This window comes from Brachyhypopomus gauderio, chromosome 19 (genome assembly GCF_052324685.1).
Source record: "Brachyhypopomus gauderio isolate BG-103 chromosome 19, BGAUD_0.2, whole genome shotgun sequence".
Lineage (NCBI taxonomy): Eukaryota > Metazoa > Chordata > Actinopteri > Gymnotiformes > Hypopomidae > Brachyhypopomus > Brachyhypopomus gauderio.
In genome coordinates, this window is record NC_135229.1 from 6,322,511 (window position 1) to 6,338,902 (window position 16,392).

A 16,392-nucleotide genomic window follows, 5' to 3' on the forward strand; every position below is an offset into this window, starting at 1 on the left:
CTAGGTGCGTGTACTAGGTGTCACACACACAGCCATATTTGGTAAAGTTCCGGTTGGGTAAGAGTATGAGGTCATCTTAAAAAAAAAAAACTTGAACCTTCATACTTGGTTGTAATGGTGGCAAATGAACATAATTAATACACATGGTTTGGACATAATGGTGCAACTCCTCAGAGACGTCTATTGAGGTCAATTTTAGGTCTGTATTAACTCAAAAATTAATATACAAAAATGGTGGGGCAGCTGGGTAACAGACCTTGGGAAAGTGTATAAAAATGGAATCCCCCTGAGTCCTGTAAACATTCACTAGAGTCCCTCAACTGTATACCAATTTACAGGTGATTTATTATAAAGCTGGAACCTACTATTGATACTGGAGTCTGCATTTTTTATTTTATTGATAGACTTCACATTGTTAAACAATGCAAGCAGAGTTAGCAGAGGGTGAAGAGGGTGAAGAGGGTGAAGAGCTTTAATAGTCCCCCTGTTAATGTTTGCCAGTTCAGGCCTAACACAGAGTATAGGAGAGTGCAAAAAGACAAACCTCATGTCTCTTATGGAAAGGACAAAGTAAACTGTAAATTGATTATCTTTACAGACAAAGGGTACCTTTAACACTTAATACACAGAACTGGTTTTAAAAAAGCTATCTTCCTCTTAATTGTTGCCTTCATTGTAAGACAAGATCATTCTTTTGGCTTACAGTGAAGAACATTCAAAACACAAGCACAGCTGCTCTGTAGGACATTTACCAGGAACCTGACAAACCAACCACAATGGACCAGTTTCCCAAACACGCATGACGTCTACCTCTGATTCAATTGCAAAAATGACTGGCCAAAGAAGGACCCATTTAGAGCGTTACAATAATCTGGATGTGGAAGCTGTTATATTCTCAACAATGAACACTTAGCGCATTGCAAAATTAACCTGTGGGATGCATTGACTCTTGAATAAATATACCCAAATGCAATTTGTGCTACTGGAAACATGTTTGATAGTGTATAAGGGGACATGTTGATAACTGCAGTAAAACACTGAGAAATGTATGTATAATGGATGTATGTATAATTTGTGTCCCAAAAAATTCTACTTAAAACAAAGGGAGAGCTACAGTGATCTTGGTGATTGCTCAGTGGGCCCAGATGGTAACATACCGTAGAGCAACAGTCCCCCAGGCAGCTGGTGTCAGTGTGGAGCAGAAAAATCTTTAAACCTCTGTGATCAAATATCCAATAACACCAGATTCGCAACTACAGGGCAAAAGGCTCCACTGAGACCATAGTAATGCAGCCTGCATGTTAGAAACCCTACGTTGAGTCCACATTTCACAATATTGTATGTTTGAAGGAGCAAAGATTACCAAGAGCATCCCGGTTTTTTCGGCGTGTGGGTGTGGCCAGTGTTTACTGACCACACTGGCCAGTGTTTCATCTCCAATAAAAGCCAACAAGCTGTATTCAGTTGCCTATGGAAACGTGCAATAGGTCCACAATCAACAATGTTTCAGTCACAGTTCTGTTCCTTTCAAATGCCATAGCAACCACATAAGAAACTTGGGGGGGGACGACATAAAGCAAAATTTGTGTATTTTGTACATGTAGTGGGAAAAAAGTATTTAAATGAGAATAACTCAATTGAATCAATCAAATGTTTGTTGGCCATAATGTCTCAGTCCAAAGGAAGTGATCCTTTTGTAAACCTTTTGTAAAATCATTTGTAAACTTCTGCACAAATAATGTCAGCATGGCTTCTGGACGTTTTTTTTTATGGCAGGAAACGATTACTCCGCTGGATCGCATTAAACCTTAGTGAGAAGCTACAGGAGAGCGTTAGGTATCTCAGCACCACAGCTGTTTGGTGTGGTTGTTGAATTCTACATGATGAGTTTCATTTTAAAAAGGAAAGGCTGAAACGAAGTAGAGCGTATGGCATCAGCACAGCACATAATACGTGAACTCTTGAAATACGTTTCGTGCTTTAACAATAAAGAGGCAGAATATTCAGAGACATATTCAAATAATACATGCAATAAAATACATCACAAGACGAGACAATCCTGAGGCACACAGGTTCACTGACTGTGTAGGTTTATGGGAGATATGTGGAGGGTTTACCAGAAGAACCTTATCTTCATTCATTTGCAATAGATCCTTAAAAGATCAATATAGCTTCTAGGCTTGATTTGCTTCTAGTACTAATACTTGACAAATTGCGCCACACCCATAGAAAACAAGTTACGGGGGAAAGCAGGTGGAAGCCCAGCTCACTGACTGATTAATTTGTGACATAATGGTTTGGAGACTGAGGGACTGTATAAGATTTCATCTCAGTTTGTAATCTGCTCAGGCCATTTAAGGGTTGTGGTGGCGATAGGGTGAACAAAGAGGCCCACGTGTCTCTGTCCTCAGCTACGTCATCTACCTCCTTGTCTTTGTCTTCGGCTACATCCTCTACCGTCACATGTCTGTCCTCAGCTACGTCCTGCATCTCCCTGTCTCTGTCCTCGGCTAAATCCTCTACCTCCTTCTGGGGGACCACAAAAACGTCCTCTCAGCTGGCCAAGTCTGTTTTAGTCTGTAAATTCAGCAGGCATCCTTATCACATCCCCAAAGCACCTCAGCTGACTCATCTCAATGCAGAAGAGCAGCAGCTGAACTCTGAACTCCTCCTGGATAGCTGCGCTCCTCGTCCAATCACGGAGAGCGAGACCGGTCATTACCTAGAGCTCATGATCACATGTCAAGGTAGGGATGCATACTGACTAATAAATCGAGATCAGTTGGGTGAAAACATTACATCCTATTCTGGGAGTTACCCATGGATTCGGATTTTGCTGCTCATCTGTTTACTGGTTACTTAACACTCAGCAGCAAAACAGGTCAAGTGCATGCTGAAGACCTCCATATAAGAACGTCAGAAGGACAACATCTACAAATATCAGTGATGCACCCTCCTGGTTCCCCTGCAAGAAGCCCTTGACTGCATCCTGGCAATGAGTATTAGCTACGGGTTTTCTAGTTTTCACCGACCAACTGATCCAATATACCACCAGATGGCTATCACTTGGAAGCACAGCACCTCTCTTGACTAATTTGCGCAAGTACACTTATGAGCAAACTTGCCAACACGATGTTTAGAATGCCCAAACAACAGGTAGTACAGAAATCCATTAACATATGTGAATACAACAATCAGATTTATCTTCTCTGCAACACAAAGTTGCACTGAGGTGACCCTCTCATCTACTTCCAACTCTGAGAATGGGGCCTTGTGAGTATTCCTACACCTGCCCAAGTCATTCTTCAGGGTCCACTACATCAGTGTGGCCACTGACCAACTCCTGAGGTGGAGGGGGACCAACCCCATGGAGATACGGTCTTTTGCTCCACTGTCTGCACTATTTGTAGAGGTGAGCCTAAGTATAACCAGACATGGCAAGGCCCGATCCTGGAAGAGAACCTATAAGACTTAAATTCAAATTAAATGTTTATTCATCACATTTGCATTGGTAGCAGGTATTTAAGTGTTGTGAAAAGGCTCAGTGGTCTTTCAAGCAGGAGTAGCAGGTTCTTCTTCTTTTTCTATTAAAAAGACCCAACACTATAAGCCTAGAGTTAGCTAGTTAGTTTTAGAACAACTCAGTCACATTACACTCGATACAGGATAGACCCCAAAGGTAAATGCACTCAAACAAACAACAACAAAGAAATTGCAGCTGGACTAATTCAAAATTAAAATCTTGTCTTGGCACAGACTCCCCACAGATGTACACTTCTTTATATTGAGATATTTCACTGAGATTTCATTCAGTGCATTTTAAAATGCCATCTATGTATGGCACATTGCTTTTGAAGCTTACAGCAGTATGGAATTAGTGACTCAACCAAATATTAGCCTCTTTTAAATGCTTTAAAATGCTGTAACACACTATTAAATATGATGATGTAGCTTCTGTGGTTAACTGAAGGAGTGCTATCCAGGACATAGTGCCTAGCACTGCCTAGTTATGAACAGAACATCACTAACTAAATGGATGCACAATATCGTATTGCAGCTTTGAACACCTCCAAAGACTCAGTGTGCAGTGTGAGAGACGCTGAATATTGTGAGTGACTCTGAAAAATATATTTCACTTCATATATTAAATTGCTGGGCTTCATGTATCAGTGTTACCACTTCTCTGAAGATGGATAGATGGATGGATGGATGGATGGATGGATGGATGGATGGATGGATGGATGGTGGCCAGAGAGAGAAGTTGCAAGGTACGTGCCTCTAAAAGTATCCCAGAATGCCTTTCTGCTTGGAAAAAGTTAACGACTTGAAGACTCACAGCAAGGAGCCGCATCCATCATTCATAACAGGGGCCATACTACCATACTTATAAATTGGTTACGTCATGGATTATCATCGACACCTACAAGCAAAGGCAATATTTGTTCACACAGCTTGACTCGGTTATGGCAAACCTGGAAACTGCTTGAGGTTTTTTTCTCATTTATTGAGCTTGTGTGTGCACAGCATGGTTGCCAGGATACCGCCTCTTCCGATGCAGCTGTTGCCGTTTCTTCTGTGACTCAAGAGTAGCAGTTAGCCAATGAGGTGCAGCTGGATACAGGGCAGGTAGAGTCACTCCATCCATATTTCAGATAGTGGAGGTACAACACTAAATTAATCTAATTATGTGCCATTTTAAATAATACACACATTGGTTACAACAGATGAATGCTCCAATTGATATTATAATATTTATCTGTCATTCTCTTAATCAGAAATGCAATCAAGAAATCTTACAATCCTTTTTTAAAATATAAACTGTCAATATATTTCTCTGTAAATTAATGTATCCATTTTGGTGGGCGGGGTTATATGAGGCACCTTACTTTTCTGAGTGGAAGAGAAGAAATCACTCATGTTCACTGCCACTGTTTGCACCTGGGCCTTTGTTAAATGAGCCAGATACTGCGTTCTGCTCTTGACGAAGAAAATATATCGGGAGTGGGGCCACAGCTCGGCTATCAACAGCTCTGCCTGAAAGCCAGAATCACCCTGTCAGAATATAACTGCATGGGTCCTGGTGAGGCGAAGACTTTTTTAATTGGACATGGAAGCAAGGACACGCAGGTGCACTTTAATGTGCAAGGTGTGACCTTGGTGAGTAGCTCATGCCTGACCCCCCCCCCCCCCCCCCCCCTCCCCCCTCACAAAAAAACTGTAGCAAGTATTTTAGCAACAGCCATCAGCACGGGTTGCATTAACAAAGAGAAGATTGAGCTGTCTATCAAAGGTGTTCTTTCTTTAGTTGTTGCACTCTGTGGCATTTAATTGAGTTAGACTGACGCATCTTCTTTAAAAAAAAATTTAACTCAATTTTTTAAACTAATTTAACTCATGTTCTTCAGCCTTATCTCACTTTACTGTATCAATGACAAACCAGGGTGGTTCGAGAACTCAATTATACTCCACTCAGATGCAAAGAAAGGTGGCGCTGAATTATTGGATCACTTTGTCACACCAGAAACGTGATATGATAATTTCCATAACAGCATCCTACAGTTCTGATCTTATAGAAAATATTTTACACAGTCACGCAGGACGCAGTCTTATTCTGCCTTCATTTGTGTCACAGAACAAAATTTCATTTTGATAATTGGAACCAGAACTTTTAATACAACTTGACTCAAATGGCAGTCAGGCAGCAGACGCGTGCGCACACACACACACACACACACACACACAACCACACAATCTCAGAAAGTTTAGCCCTCATTATCAGAGTCAAAACCCATGTATATCTATGACCTGTTAAATATACTAAACTCCGAGCTTTCAGTTAAGACCCTAATTGGCTTTTCTTCTCTTGGCGATGCCCGGAATCATAATGTGCTGTTCATTCCAATACTCCACAACCACATCCCTCACCACCCGCTGAAGACATCAGGGTTCACAACGAAGCAATCTCACTAAACGGCCATGCTCCATCACCCGCACTCATCTCCACCACCCTCGGTGGGGAATACCACGGACTCACGCTCTATCAGTGCATCATCTTTTGGCGAATGGGCCCTCTGGGAAAACGTAAGAAGGAAAGCAAGGCAATTATGATAGTGCTCACGCAGAAATGGTGCAGGGCATCAAATGTAGATGTTAACTGCAGCATTGGTTTCTCCTACATCACTGTCACGCTCCATTGGAGGAGTTCTCTTCGCTGGCCTGGAGGAGAGATGAACAGGTCGGGGAGCAGAGAGCGTGGGAGGCCTGCTAACCTTTATTATATATTATCCATGTGAACTGTGGATGGACAGTGTGTGAAAAAGATATCTATGCACGTCCTTGTTTGAAAAACTTTCTCAGTGTTACAATTGCGAATAATGATTTACAGGTAGCTTGAGGTACAAATTAAAATGCGCAACAAAATTTTAGAGCAAGTACATGTAAAAAAAATCTAATATAACTTTCCTTTGCTCTTCCAGACTACCTTACCAAGGCACACTAATAATACATAGTGTGATGTCAACTGTAAAGACATTATAGATTGTTAAATATTAATTTGATTATCATTAATAAGACTACTCCCACGAGTCAATGTTATTTGCACTTCTTACTACAGGTTAAATATAGATTTTATTATAGATTTTTTTATTGACAACAAATCACGCCTAATGGCCCTATAATTGGTCTTAACAATAAAATATTACTGAACCAAGGGAACATTGAACGAGACAGATAGACAGACAGACAGACAGACAGACACAATGCTAATCGGCTCTGCTGGGCTGACTGTATGATCCAAGATATGGTCTATGAAAGCAGTACCACGGGGAGCAGGAACATTAGGACTGCAGCGAGGGAGAGACTCATGAGTTTGCCCTGCTGTAATGCCAGCCTGCTCTGCCAGCTCATTACATGACTGGAGTGGATGTGCCCCAGTAGCTGTGGTATGATGAGTTCACAGCTGAATTCCTCTTCAAGATTGGAAATAAAGACTCTGATATCACCAGTACTGATGTCATTATGATGGCAAGCACTTAGAGTGCTGTGATGTCATTGCTGGAAGCAAAAAATAAACAAAACTAATCAAAAATTAGAGAATAATTGTATTACTTTTAATTGATGCCTTTTATTAATAACGTGCTGTTAAATCCAGGAATGCGTCACAAAGTGTGAACACGTGACCATGATAATTATTCAAATTTTCAAAGAAATGCTTTGTTCTTTGCAGAAAATGCCTTCAGAAAGTGTGTGGTGTTTTGGCTTTTGTGTTGTTTAGTTTTCATATTTTGGTAAGTCGATGCCATACACGCTCCTGAGAGCGGGCGTTTATGGCATTTTAAGTGACTAGAGAAATCATATTGATTCGGATTTATATGAATCGTTTTGTTTAGGATCAGTTTTGATTACTACATTTAACAACATTTCATGTTGATAAAATGAAAACTGGAGCGAAAAGATTTATCTTAGTTTAAGGCAATTTTAAAAAGAAGATTTGTGAGTTTTTTTGGTCTCAGGGGATACATTTCTTCAGTCTAGTGTACACTGAAGAAACGATTGCTAAAAAGACTGCCATGGGCGTGCACGTAAACACACTCACACTGGTCTCTGCAGTTCATCTCCGCTTGACAGGCAAAGAGAGGATTTGACTTCAGCGTGTGTGTCGTGGGCGGAGATGACGTGCGAGACCAAAGGTTATTTTGTGGCGTGGATGCGAAAGCAGCGCGCGAGAACGAGCCGCCTAGGGGGTCACTGAGCGCAGCCTTGGCCACGCGTGGGGCACAATCTACTTACAAACAGCGAGTGCGTCTCCGCGCGCAAAGATTCCTCCGTCATATGATGAATTCTTTCATTATTTTTAATTAGATCGCTGCCCTTCGGTTCATGGCCGCTGTCGTCTACCTGTGGAGTAGAGCAGCTGGTCTTTAATGACACCGGCGTCTTCAGCACCGGGAGGCATCGCACAGGAGACGCAGCATCATCCACAGATTCCCTCGGGCGCAGCCTCGTGTATTTTATGACTTTTTCCCCCGCTCCCCGAGCTCGAATGCTCCCAAGACTGTAATGGGATGTATGGCTGCATTTTCCCTGACGGAGAAAAGATCAATATCCCTTCTCCATCCGCAGCACAGACTCGCTTCCCCGTGGACTTAGTTTAATTTCATTGTCTGCCGCATAGGTTTAAATGTAAATTACAATTTGGTTTTCGTCATGCATTTTTTATAGTTTCGGGAAAGTTTCTTCATGATGGCAAAACAGGCCAGTCCAATAACCACTGAGCCACTGTAATAATTGGATTTAGTGTCTGCATTTGTGGCGGGCTTTGGTAATGCTATTGTCAGGAGAGTAAATCTGCATTATTATTTCAGAACTACATTATCAAATTGGCCCTTTTATGTTATTGTGTGTATTGTGATACGTGCGCGACGTGTTTCTTCGATTAGTCGAGTCACAGAAAAAAACAAAGGTTTTAAACAAATGCGCCGAGCATCAATAATGAGCAAAACACCACGCGCTTGAGGTTAACGTGCCCTGCGGGGCATCACGGTTCGGCCCCGTTAGCCCTCGTTATTCCGGTCTGCAACTCAATTCGGGCTGCGTGTCAACAAAAGTCCTTTAAGAACACCAACTGAGACAATGAGTTATTTCAGAATAATTTATAATCGATTTATAATCGATTTATTAGCCTGGCAGAATACTGGTAGGACCTACTGTTGAAGGAACACTGTTTTGTTCAACCTATGCCAGCAACATTGCTAAAGTCTTGTTCAAACTTTTATTCTCGTTCAGAGCCCCAACACCAAACATATTAAAGCTTCAAATTAAACTGCTTGACATGCAGGGCATGCCTATATGAACACGTTTGACACACTTTCATTTTCATACTTTTTGCATGGCACAGTCGAAGGTGACATGAATATGCAACACACTGCTGTGCTGTGGGTGTCAGTGGAAAGTGTTCAATGAGAGAGTCCTGTGCAAGATTGTGTGTGTGTGTAAGATGTATGATGTGTATGTGATGTGTATGATGGGTTGTTTGGTTAGTCTGGTCCTATAGTTGAGCAAAATTCAGCAACCACAGAGATTCAACCCTCTGTGTTGTCTTATGGCCCTGAGTAAGAGAAACTCTTACGTGTCCAGTAACTTTATTAACACCCCATGCTGGCCACACACAACAAATGTATAATTATTACGAACCTTTCAGTTGCCACTTCAAATGTTTATGCAAGATCTCTGTTTTCAAGTAAGCAGTGGCCACACTCAACCACAGTACATTTAGTAGGCTTACACAAACACTTCAGTGTTATGACAATAAAGGAGTTTGTGTCCTTGGGATCTCTGTGTACAAACTTGAATATGGAGATTAACATAAAAGACCAATGGAGAAAATCAAACTGAAGTCTACATGTTGATTCATTCCTATTTTTTTTTGTCTAAATTGAATAAGCAGATGTCCAGTACCCAACTCCAATTAAACTAATGTTCTCAACAGATTTTTATATTAAGAAATACAGAAACAATAGGTATAACCATGATTCACATGCTATGTATGGCTCACAAGGACTATTGTGGTTTGTCACTTTTGTCTTTAAAATTGTATTTGATTAGCGAGCAATGCATCCAGATAATACCCCGCAGACCTTGATGTCACACTGCTGACATCAGAGGGTGAGAAGTGCGTGAACAGCGGGCAGGGGGAGGGCGCCACGAGCCACTATTTACATCTACGCGCGTGCTACCTAGAGCTCAGAACAAGGCCACTACTCGTCAGAAACGGGCAGGAAATGAAAAAGTTTGTTGCAACAATATGTTTTCATTTCGATTCAGTCCGGAAGGCGCAACTTTCTTGCCGACTTCAGGCGACGCGAGCGAGACAGCGTGTTAAAAAGCTACTGGGGGGACGTTATTAACTATATTGTCGTCGGTTGTGGCTCGTGTGAAAGGATTCGGACGGTTTCAGACATGAACGTTTCCGTTGCGAACGCGGACATGAACGGGTCAGAAGTTTTCCACCCGCTGACACCGGACAACAGCTCCTCGCGCGGTCTGCGCCTTGACCACCGCTCTCTCACCATCTCGGCCACGATGTTCGCCGTCGGAGTCCTCGGCAACCTCGTCGCCGTCGTGGTGCTTTGCATTTCCAAGAAAGAGCAGAAGGAGACGACATTCTACACGTTAGTCTGTGGCATGGCCATCACGGATCTGCTGGGCACCTGTTTTACGAGCCCAGTTGTTATAGCTACATATATAGTGGGCAAGTGGCCAGGCGGCGCCCTGCTGTGCCATCTATTTTCGTTTTCCATGCTATTTTTCGGCTCTGCTGGAATGTCGATCCTGTGCACGATGTCAGTGGAACGATACCTGGCTATAAACCACGCGTACTTTTACTCCAAGCACGTGGACCGAACTATGGCACGGTTCGCGCTGTTGGCCGCGTATTTTGCGAACGTGGTTCTGTGCGCAATGCCGAGTTTTGGGTTCGGGAAGCACGTGAAGCACTTCCCGGGAACTTGGTGTTTTCTGGACTGGCGCGCGTTGGACGCGCTCGGAGCGTCTTACTCGTTCCTCTATGCGGGATTCATGCTGGTCTTAATAGCGGTGACCGTCGTGTGCAATTTCGCCGTGTGCCGCTCACTTGTGAGCATGAGCAAGAAGACGCGCGTTATACGGGCAGAGACGTCCGGCCACGCAGGGTCGAGGCGCGTGTTCTCCAAATTACCGTCGGCCACATCAGCTGCAGAAATCCAGATGTTTTGGCTTCTGATATTCATGACCATCGTCTTCCTCATTTGCTCCATCCCCTTGGTGGTGAGTATGCTATTCCCCTTCGTTATTTTACGTATCTCAATCCAGATGTAGACCGCTTACTGTCTGTATTCTCCGCAGGTGCGCATCTTTGTCAATCAGATATACGGACCATCTTATATAGCTGCAGGTGGGCAGCCGGATTATCGAAGTGATCTTCTAGCCATTCGGTTCGCTTCCTTTAACCCAATACTGGATCCATGGGTGTACATTCTGTGCAGAAAAAATCTGTTTACCAAAGGCTGCGAGCGAATCAAGCGCACCGTTGGCCTGAGTGGGTCGCGACACTCGCGCCCCCCCGCCTGGGCAGGCGGGCACTCGCCGCCGTCGTTTGGGCACAGCAACGACACCAGCTACGTGTCGCTGCGCACCGCCACCTGTAGAGACGCAACCGGGAAAAAACAAACTACGACCAACACGAAATCCTACGTCGACCTAACTCTTCGCCAAACGTGGGATTTCGACAACACGCTGGATAACTTCCATCCGTTCAGCGTCGAACAGAACCCGGTTTCGGGCGTGGAGGGCGAGGTAGCGTCGAGCTCTGAGGCGATACCTGCGAGGTCGGCTGGGTGTGTCCCAGCGCCACCATCTTCCGCCGCTCGGCAGGGCGTCGAAAAAGGGCGCCAAACCAAAGCAGAGACGGTCACCTGCACATTCAGCACACCGAGTTCTTGTCTGTCCGAAAAGTGTGTCTAAAAATGTATCCTGGAAATGTAGTTTGAACTCGTGTGGCGTTTGTCTCTGAAGCTGTGGCAATGTGTTCAATGTTTCAATGTTATGGTGTCCTTTCACACTGGTAGCGTTTTGGTCACGACGACACGTTAACAGTGACGGCGACAATAACGTTCTTATTGTTCACATTTAGTAGTTTTTAGAAGTATAAATTCTATGAATTAACATACTTTTGATATCGGATAACCCATTTTTAAGGGCCAGAAAGACGTATTCCAATCAGAAGATTTTTTAAAATGACAAATGTGAGTATTTAAAGATTTATTTATGGACCTGCTGTTTGATGTATAACGTTGGCTTTGCATGCTGGGTCATATTTTAATGACTTGTACAACTGTGAACTATGTACTGAAATGAAAAATTAACGAATTATTGTTTTGTTGTTTCAGAGATATTTTACTGCGTAGGTCTTACTGGTCATTTACCTATTCCTCACTTTTCGAACATTGCCAAATGTAGTAAGTTGACTGGATAAGAAACCCGGTGCATCCGATGCATTAAAAAGAATAGTGCTTGTGGGTTCTGTGCTGTTCTTCCACAGCTAGTAACACCGAAATTAGCCAGCAGACGGCAGTATAACACAATACAATACGTCTTCATCAACTTGCCTGTTGGCTAACTGAAGCAGTGTTGCCAGGTGTACGATAATTATCGTATTTGTACGATAATTTTGTCCTCTGTACAATGTACGATCAATAATCCCACAAAAAAGGCCAAATATACGATGATTTGACCATTCCGTGAATGTGTGGTTGTAATCGGTTGTAATCAGCCTGTCCCAACTGTCTGTCAGAGTTTTTTTTGTAAACCCTGAAGGCATCTGTTTCCAGAAACGTCCTGGACATTTCAGCCAGTTGTGCTTTTCTGAATGCGAGTGTTTGCCTCAGAACAACGGCCATGATTGGCTGAATTTTGGTTATTACGGGTGTACGATAATTTCCCTCAAAATATATAAATTTTACATCTCTGGTACGATGATCCTACATTTCTCACCTGGCAACACTGAATGGAAGTGGTGGCCTCTAAAATATTTTCATAACCATGCAAAAAAATCTAAAAAGATTAAAATAAAGTATTAAAATTAACCTTTACTATCGTTGTAATTTTCATTATTATTGGCAGTAATAGTAATAGTAGTCATAGTATTTGTAATATAAGCTGAGCTAGAGAACATGTAAAAAAAACTGGCTGATGTGAGACTAACTGAGACTAACTAAATGTTGTGGTTGCCAGAAATCTGTTGGTTCAGTTTGCAGACACTATTATATGATTTTTTTGTATGATTTTGCTTTAAAGTTGAGCTTTATAGTTTCATTATTGATGAGAAATCATTTTGAAAACGTTTTTGTGTTACTCACACAATCTGAGAGATGTTAGTCATCAGCCACATGTAACTTTAATATGAGATGTTGCCAGAGCAACCAGACTGCTGCAGCCATTTTGACTACAGTGGGGACCAGGTGAGAAGGCACCGTGTACATGATCCCCTCAGGATAAACATAACTCCAAGACCACAGAATTCCTGCCTAGCAACCCAAGCTTTCCTCGGGTTGACCTTACCATGCAGTATGGTTAAGCTCATCTGTATCTATGGCACCACCCTGATTAAGGTCAAAGTCATCTTTTATTTTGGATTATATATGATCAAAAGCACAAAATCCCACCTTGTACTGTATGTTTGATTATATGATATTGAAAGTGCCTACACTTGATTTACCTTACAACTTTGGCTGGATAGTTTTCCTTTATTACTCTTGATTCAACTCCTTTCTGTGACACAATGAGGCGTCTGAGGAAAAGGATGAGAAGCAGGCGTGAGTCTTGGAACAGAAACACGTGTAACTGAAATAAATATAACCCACAAATATCGGAACAGCAGACGGAATGTGAACGCTAGCAGAAGTGTCAGACAGTGCAAACGTTTCATACACAATTTCTGATAAAGAAAGCAGTGTACGGAGAGGTTTAAATATATTGACTAACACCTAAGACCCAGCAACACGGTGTCTTGTGAAATGGACAGGAACAGACATCGGGTCCGGGGTGGAAGGCCTAGCAAGCAGCCAGGACTGAGAGCAGTGGTCCAATGGCAGGCCAGGGAGCAGAACCGACTGGGCGTGGCGGAGTCCTGGAAGCCTATACAACGGCTGCAAATAGTTACTGTGTATCTGGGCGATCTGGAGGAACCTGCAGGAGCCATCCCAGGTGGAGATGCCATCCCAGGTGGAGATGCGATCCCAGGTGGAGGTGCCATCCTAGGCATGAGACTTGGCAGAGACATATCCCTTGGTCTCTGATAAGATGCCTTCCAATGAGCAGAGGAAGCAGGATGCATCAAGGGCTGTGTCCAGAGATGCGTTGTCCTCTGGTGGGAAGGGAGCAGTTTGTCTCCAGAGTGGCACTCTCCTGCTTCCTCGGGATCGTGAGAGGAAGCGCCTGCAGAGGACTGATAAGGAAACGTGTCCACCATCCAGGTGGACATGCAGGCTGCACAAGTGGAGGAAGGTCTTCCACAAGCTGACCTGCCTCCTGAGCATCAAAGGGTACTGCCAACTACTTAGTCAGGCAGGCCAGCCAGCTGTCTCCCCATCCACACTGATTGAGTGTGTCAGTGTGGCCGCAAATGAGGAGAACATAAATGCGAGCACATGGAGCGACGTCAAATACAATGACATCAATCGCACGTGGCAGGGCTGTACCACGTGGGTTAGGCTGTGTGGGGTGCTATGACGCCAATCAATTTTGAGGTCCCTTTAAACACAAATATAATGTTTCTATGCTTTCTGAGAACTGATTTGAATAAAAAAATGTGACAGTCATTTGTGCATGGGTAAATAAACCTGCTAAGCTATGCATTAAATGCTGTTGCGTCTAACGTGCGAAGGCCCAGGGGCCTGAACATACCGACTTTGATGGACGTCTTTTGAAATCAAATTCTCAACAGATGGATGTCAGTGCCATCATAAAGAGTGTGTGCCCACTGCTGCTGGTAGGCGTGAGCTGACAGCTCCTCTCCTGAAACCTGACAAAACGTCTTTTCAATATGCCAGTCACAGGAAGCACGGCCCCACCATAGGAAGAGAATGCAAAATTGCCGGCTCAGTGCATTACACTGGTAGGAAGAGGTAATTGCAGTTTAATCCCTGCCCAGTGCAGATGAAACCCATTACACAACCCACTGGCCCGGCACTGTATGGTGCAGTATGTCCTCCCATGTCATCCAACAGTTGTATCTCCTTGTCAACAACTACGCACGAAGTAAAACCCCGAAACAAGAGAGCAAACAACACCCGGACCTCAATACACTCAGCGCTTCGAGGCAGGTGCTGTGTGTGATGGCGTGATGGCGTGGTGTGGTCTTTAGCACGCGCGTGCAAAACAACCGTGGCTGCTTTTCCATATCGCATCTGTTTCCAATAGCACAGAGCCGTAGAATAGGAAGAGAGGCACCATCTAGTATTAATTAACCTTAACCACACAGGCCGGCAGAGAGTGGGGCCCTTGAGATGTGGGCAGGTTCGCCCGGGCGGGACAGGCTCATTAAGAATCATATAGCAGATGGAAACGTTTTTTTTCACTTTGGCAGACATGGGGCACTGCTAATGTGCGAAGTTTGTTTGAAGCAGTGAAGCGCCAGTCTCTACTGTAATGACAGCTATTACCCACTCGGACCGTTGCGGGTTTTGTCGAACACGAAGCCATCGAGTGGCAGGCCGTCTAGCGCAACATCCTGTTCTCCTTCCCCGTTTGACTACGTCTGCACGTGGACTCTCTTCATGAAGTCGAACAGGCACAACACAGAAGGGAAGGCAAAAGGAGAGGGAGTCCAGAAATATGCCGAGTAATATCATATTTCAGATTGGTTTTTATCTTTCCTGTTGATGACTTATTAATAATAACTGAAACCAAAAGTACAAGGAGAATCATTGCTTGTTTTACAAAAGAATTACTTTATTTCTACACAAGAAACATGATTGTACAAAAATAAAACACAATAATTATAATAATATTTTGTTGCAAATACTGCAGAAACACTATTAAAAGTATAAAAGTATACTATTACTACTATACATTTTAGTTATTGAGTATTTTCTCAGGAGCAGCTTTTCTTAAGTGGAGAGTACATAATACCAAGGCCATTGTGGGCCTGTGAGTTTGGCTGATGCGGTTTTCGGACTAATCATCATGTTGAAACGGAAAAAAAAGAAAAGAAAAAGAGAAATTAATTCTGACTTTTGGAAGCACTTAGAGAATGTACTCTGTGAACTCTTCACATCTGGTAAATAATAATAATTATAATGGTTCTTTCCTGAAACAGTTTTGGAGATTTCTTTTCCCCGATGATGACAACTAGGCCTTGCTGTTTCAAGACAGAATGAGGTGACAGTGAAGCACGTTAAACAGATTACTCACATCAATAAATACGGTTCAAAAGACCCATTTTAATATACGAGAATAAATAAATAACTTAGATGAACAAAAATAAATATATCTCCTGTTATGCATACAGTAAATGCTAAGAGATGCATGGCATCCATTTTGATGAAGTAAGGTAAACAATGACAAAATGCACTGTGGTTGGCAGCTACATCAGTGACAGTGATTCATTACTTGTCCAATCAAATTCTAACCCTTACATCACTGCCCACATTTGACCATCTTCAGTATCCATTCAGGTGTTGCATAAACCCCTTGAGGACTTTTCCCTTAAGTCTCTGGGTAGACAATTTTATCAGTTTTTACTCAAAAGGTTAATCTCTAATGGCACGTGTGAATTCCACTTTTCAGTAATATAAAACGTTGTCCTAATCTAGGTTCTGTGTGACGCAGAGCCTCATGAATCAGGGCACTGGATCA

At 43.0% G+C, this 16,392-nt stretch overlaps 1 protein-coding gene across 1 annotated transcript; it reads left to right on the forward strand.

The window, feature by feature from the left end:
• Window positions 1-9,718: 9,718 nt before the first annotated feature.
• ptger4c (prostaglandin E receptor 4 (subtype EP4) c) lies at window positions 9,719-12,582 on the forward strand. The gene is made up of 2 exons (XM_076981980.1): window positions 9,719-10,803; window positions 10,882-12,582. The coding sequence occupies exons 1-2, from the start codon at window positions 9,958-9,960 to the stop codon at window positions 11,497-11,499; spliced, it is 1,464 nt and encodes a 487-aa protein (XP_076838095.1). The 5' UTR covers window positions 9,719-9,957; the 3' UTR covers window positions 11,500-12,582.
• The last annotated feature ends 3,810 nt before the right edge of the window (window positions 12,583-16,392 follow it).

Coding starts and splice junctions, on each gene's coding strand:
- ptger4c (XM_076981980.1), top strand. CDS start 9,958: ATGAACGTTTCCGTTGCGAACGCGGACATGAACGGGTCAGAAGTTTTC. Junction 10,804..10,881: donor TTTGCTCCATCCCCTTGGTG/GTGAGTATGCTA, acceptor TATTCTCCGCAG/GTGCGCATCTTTGTCAATCA.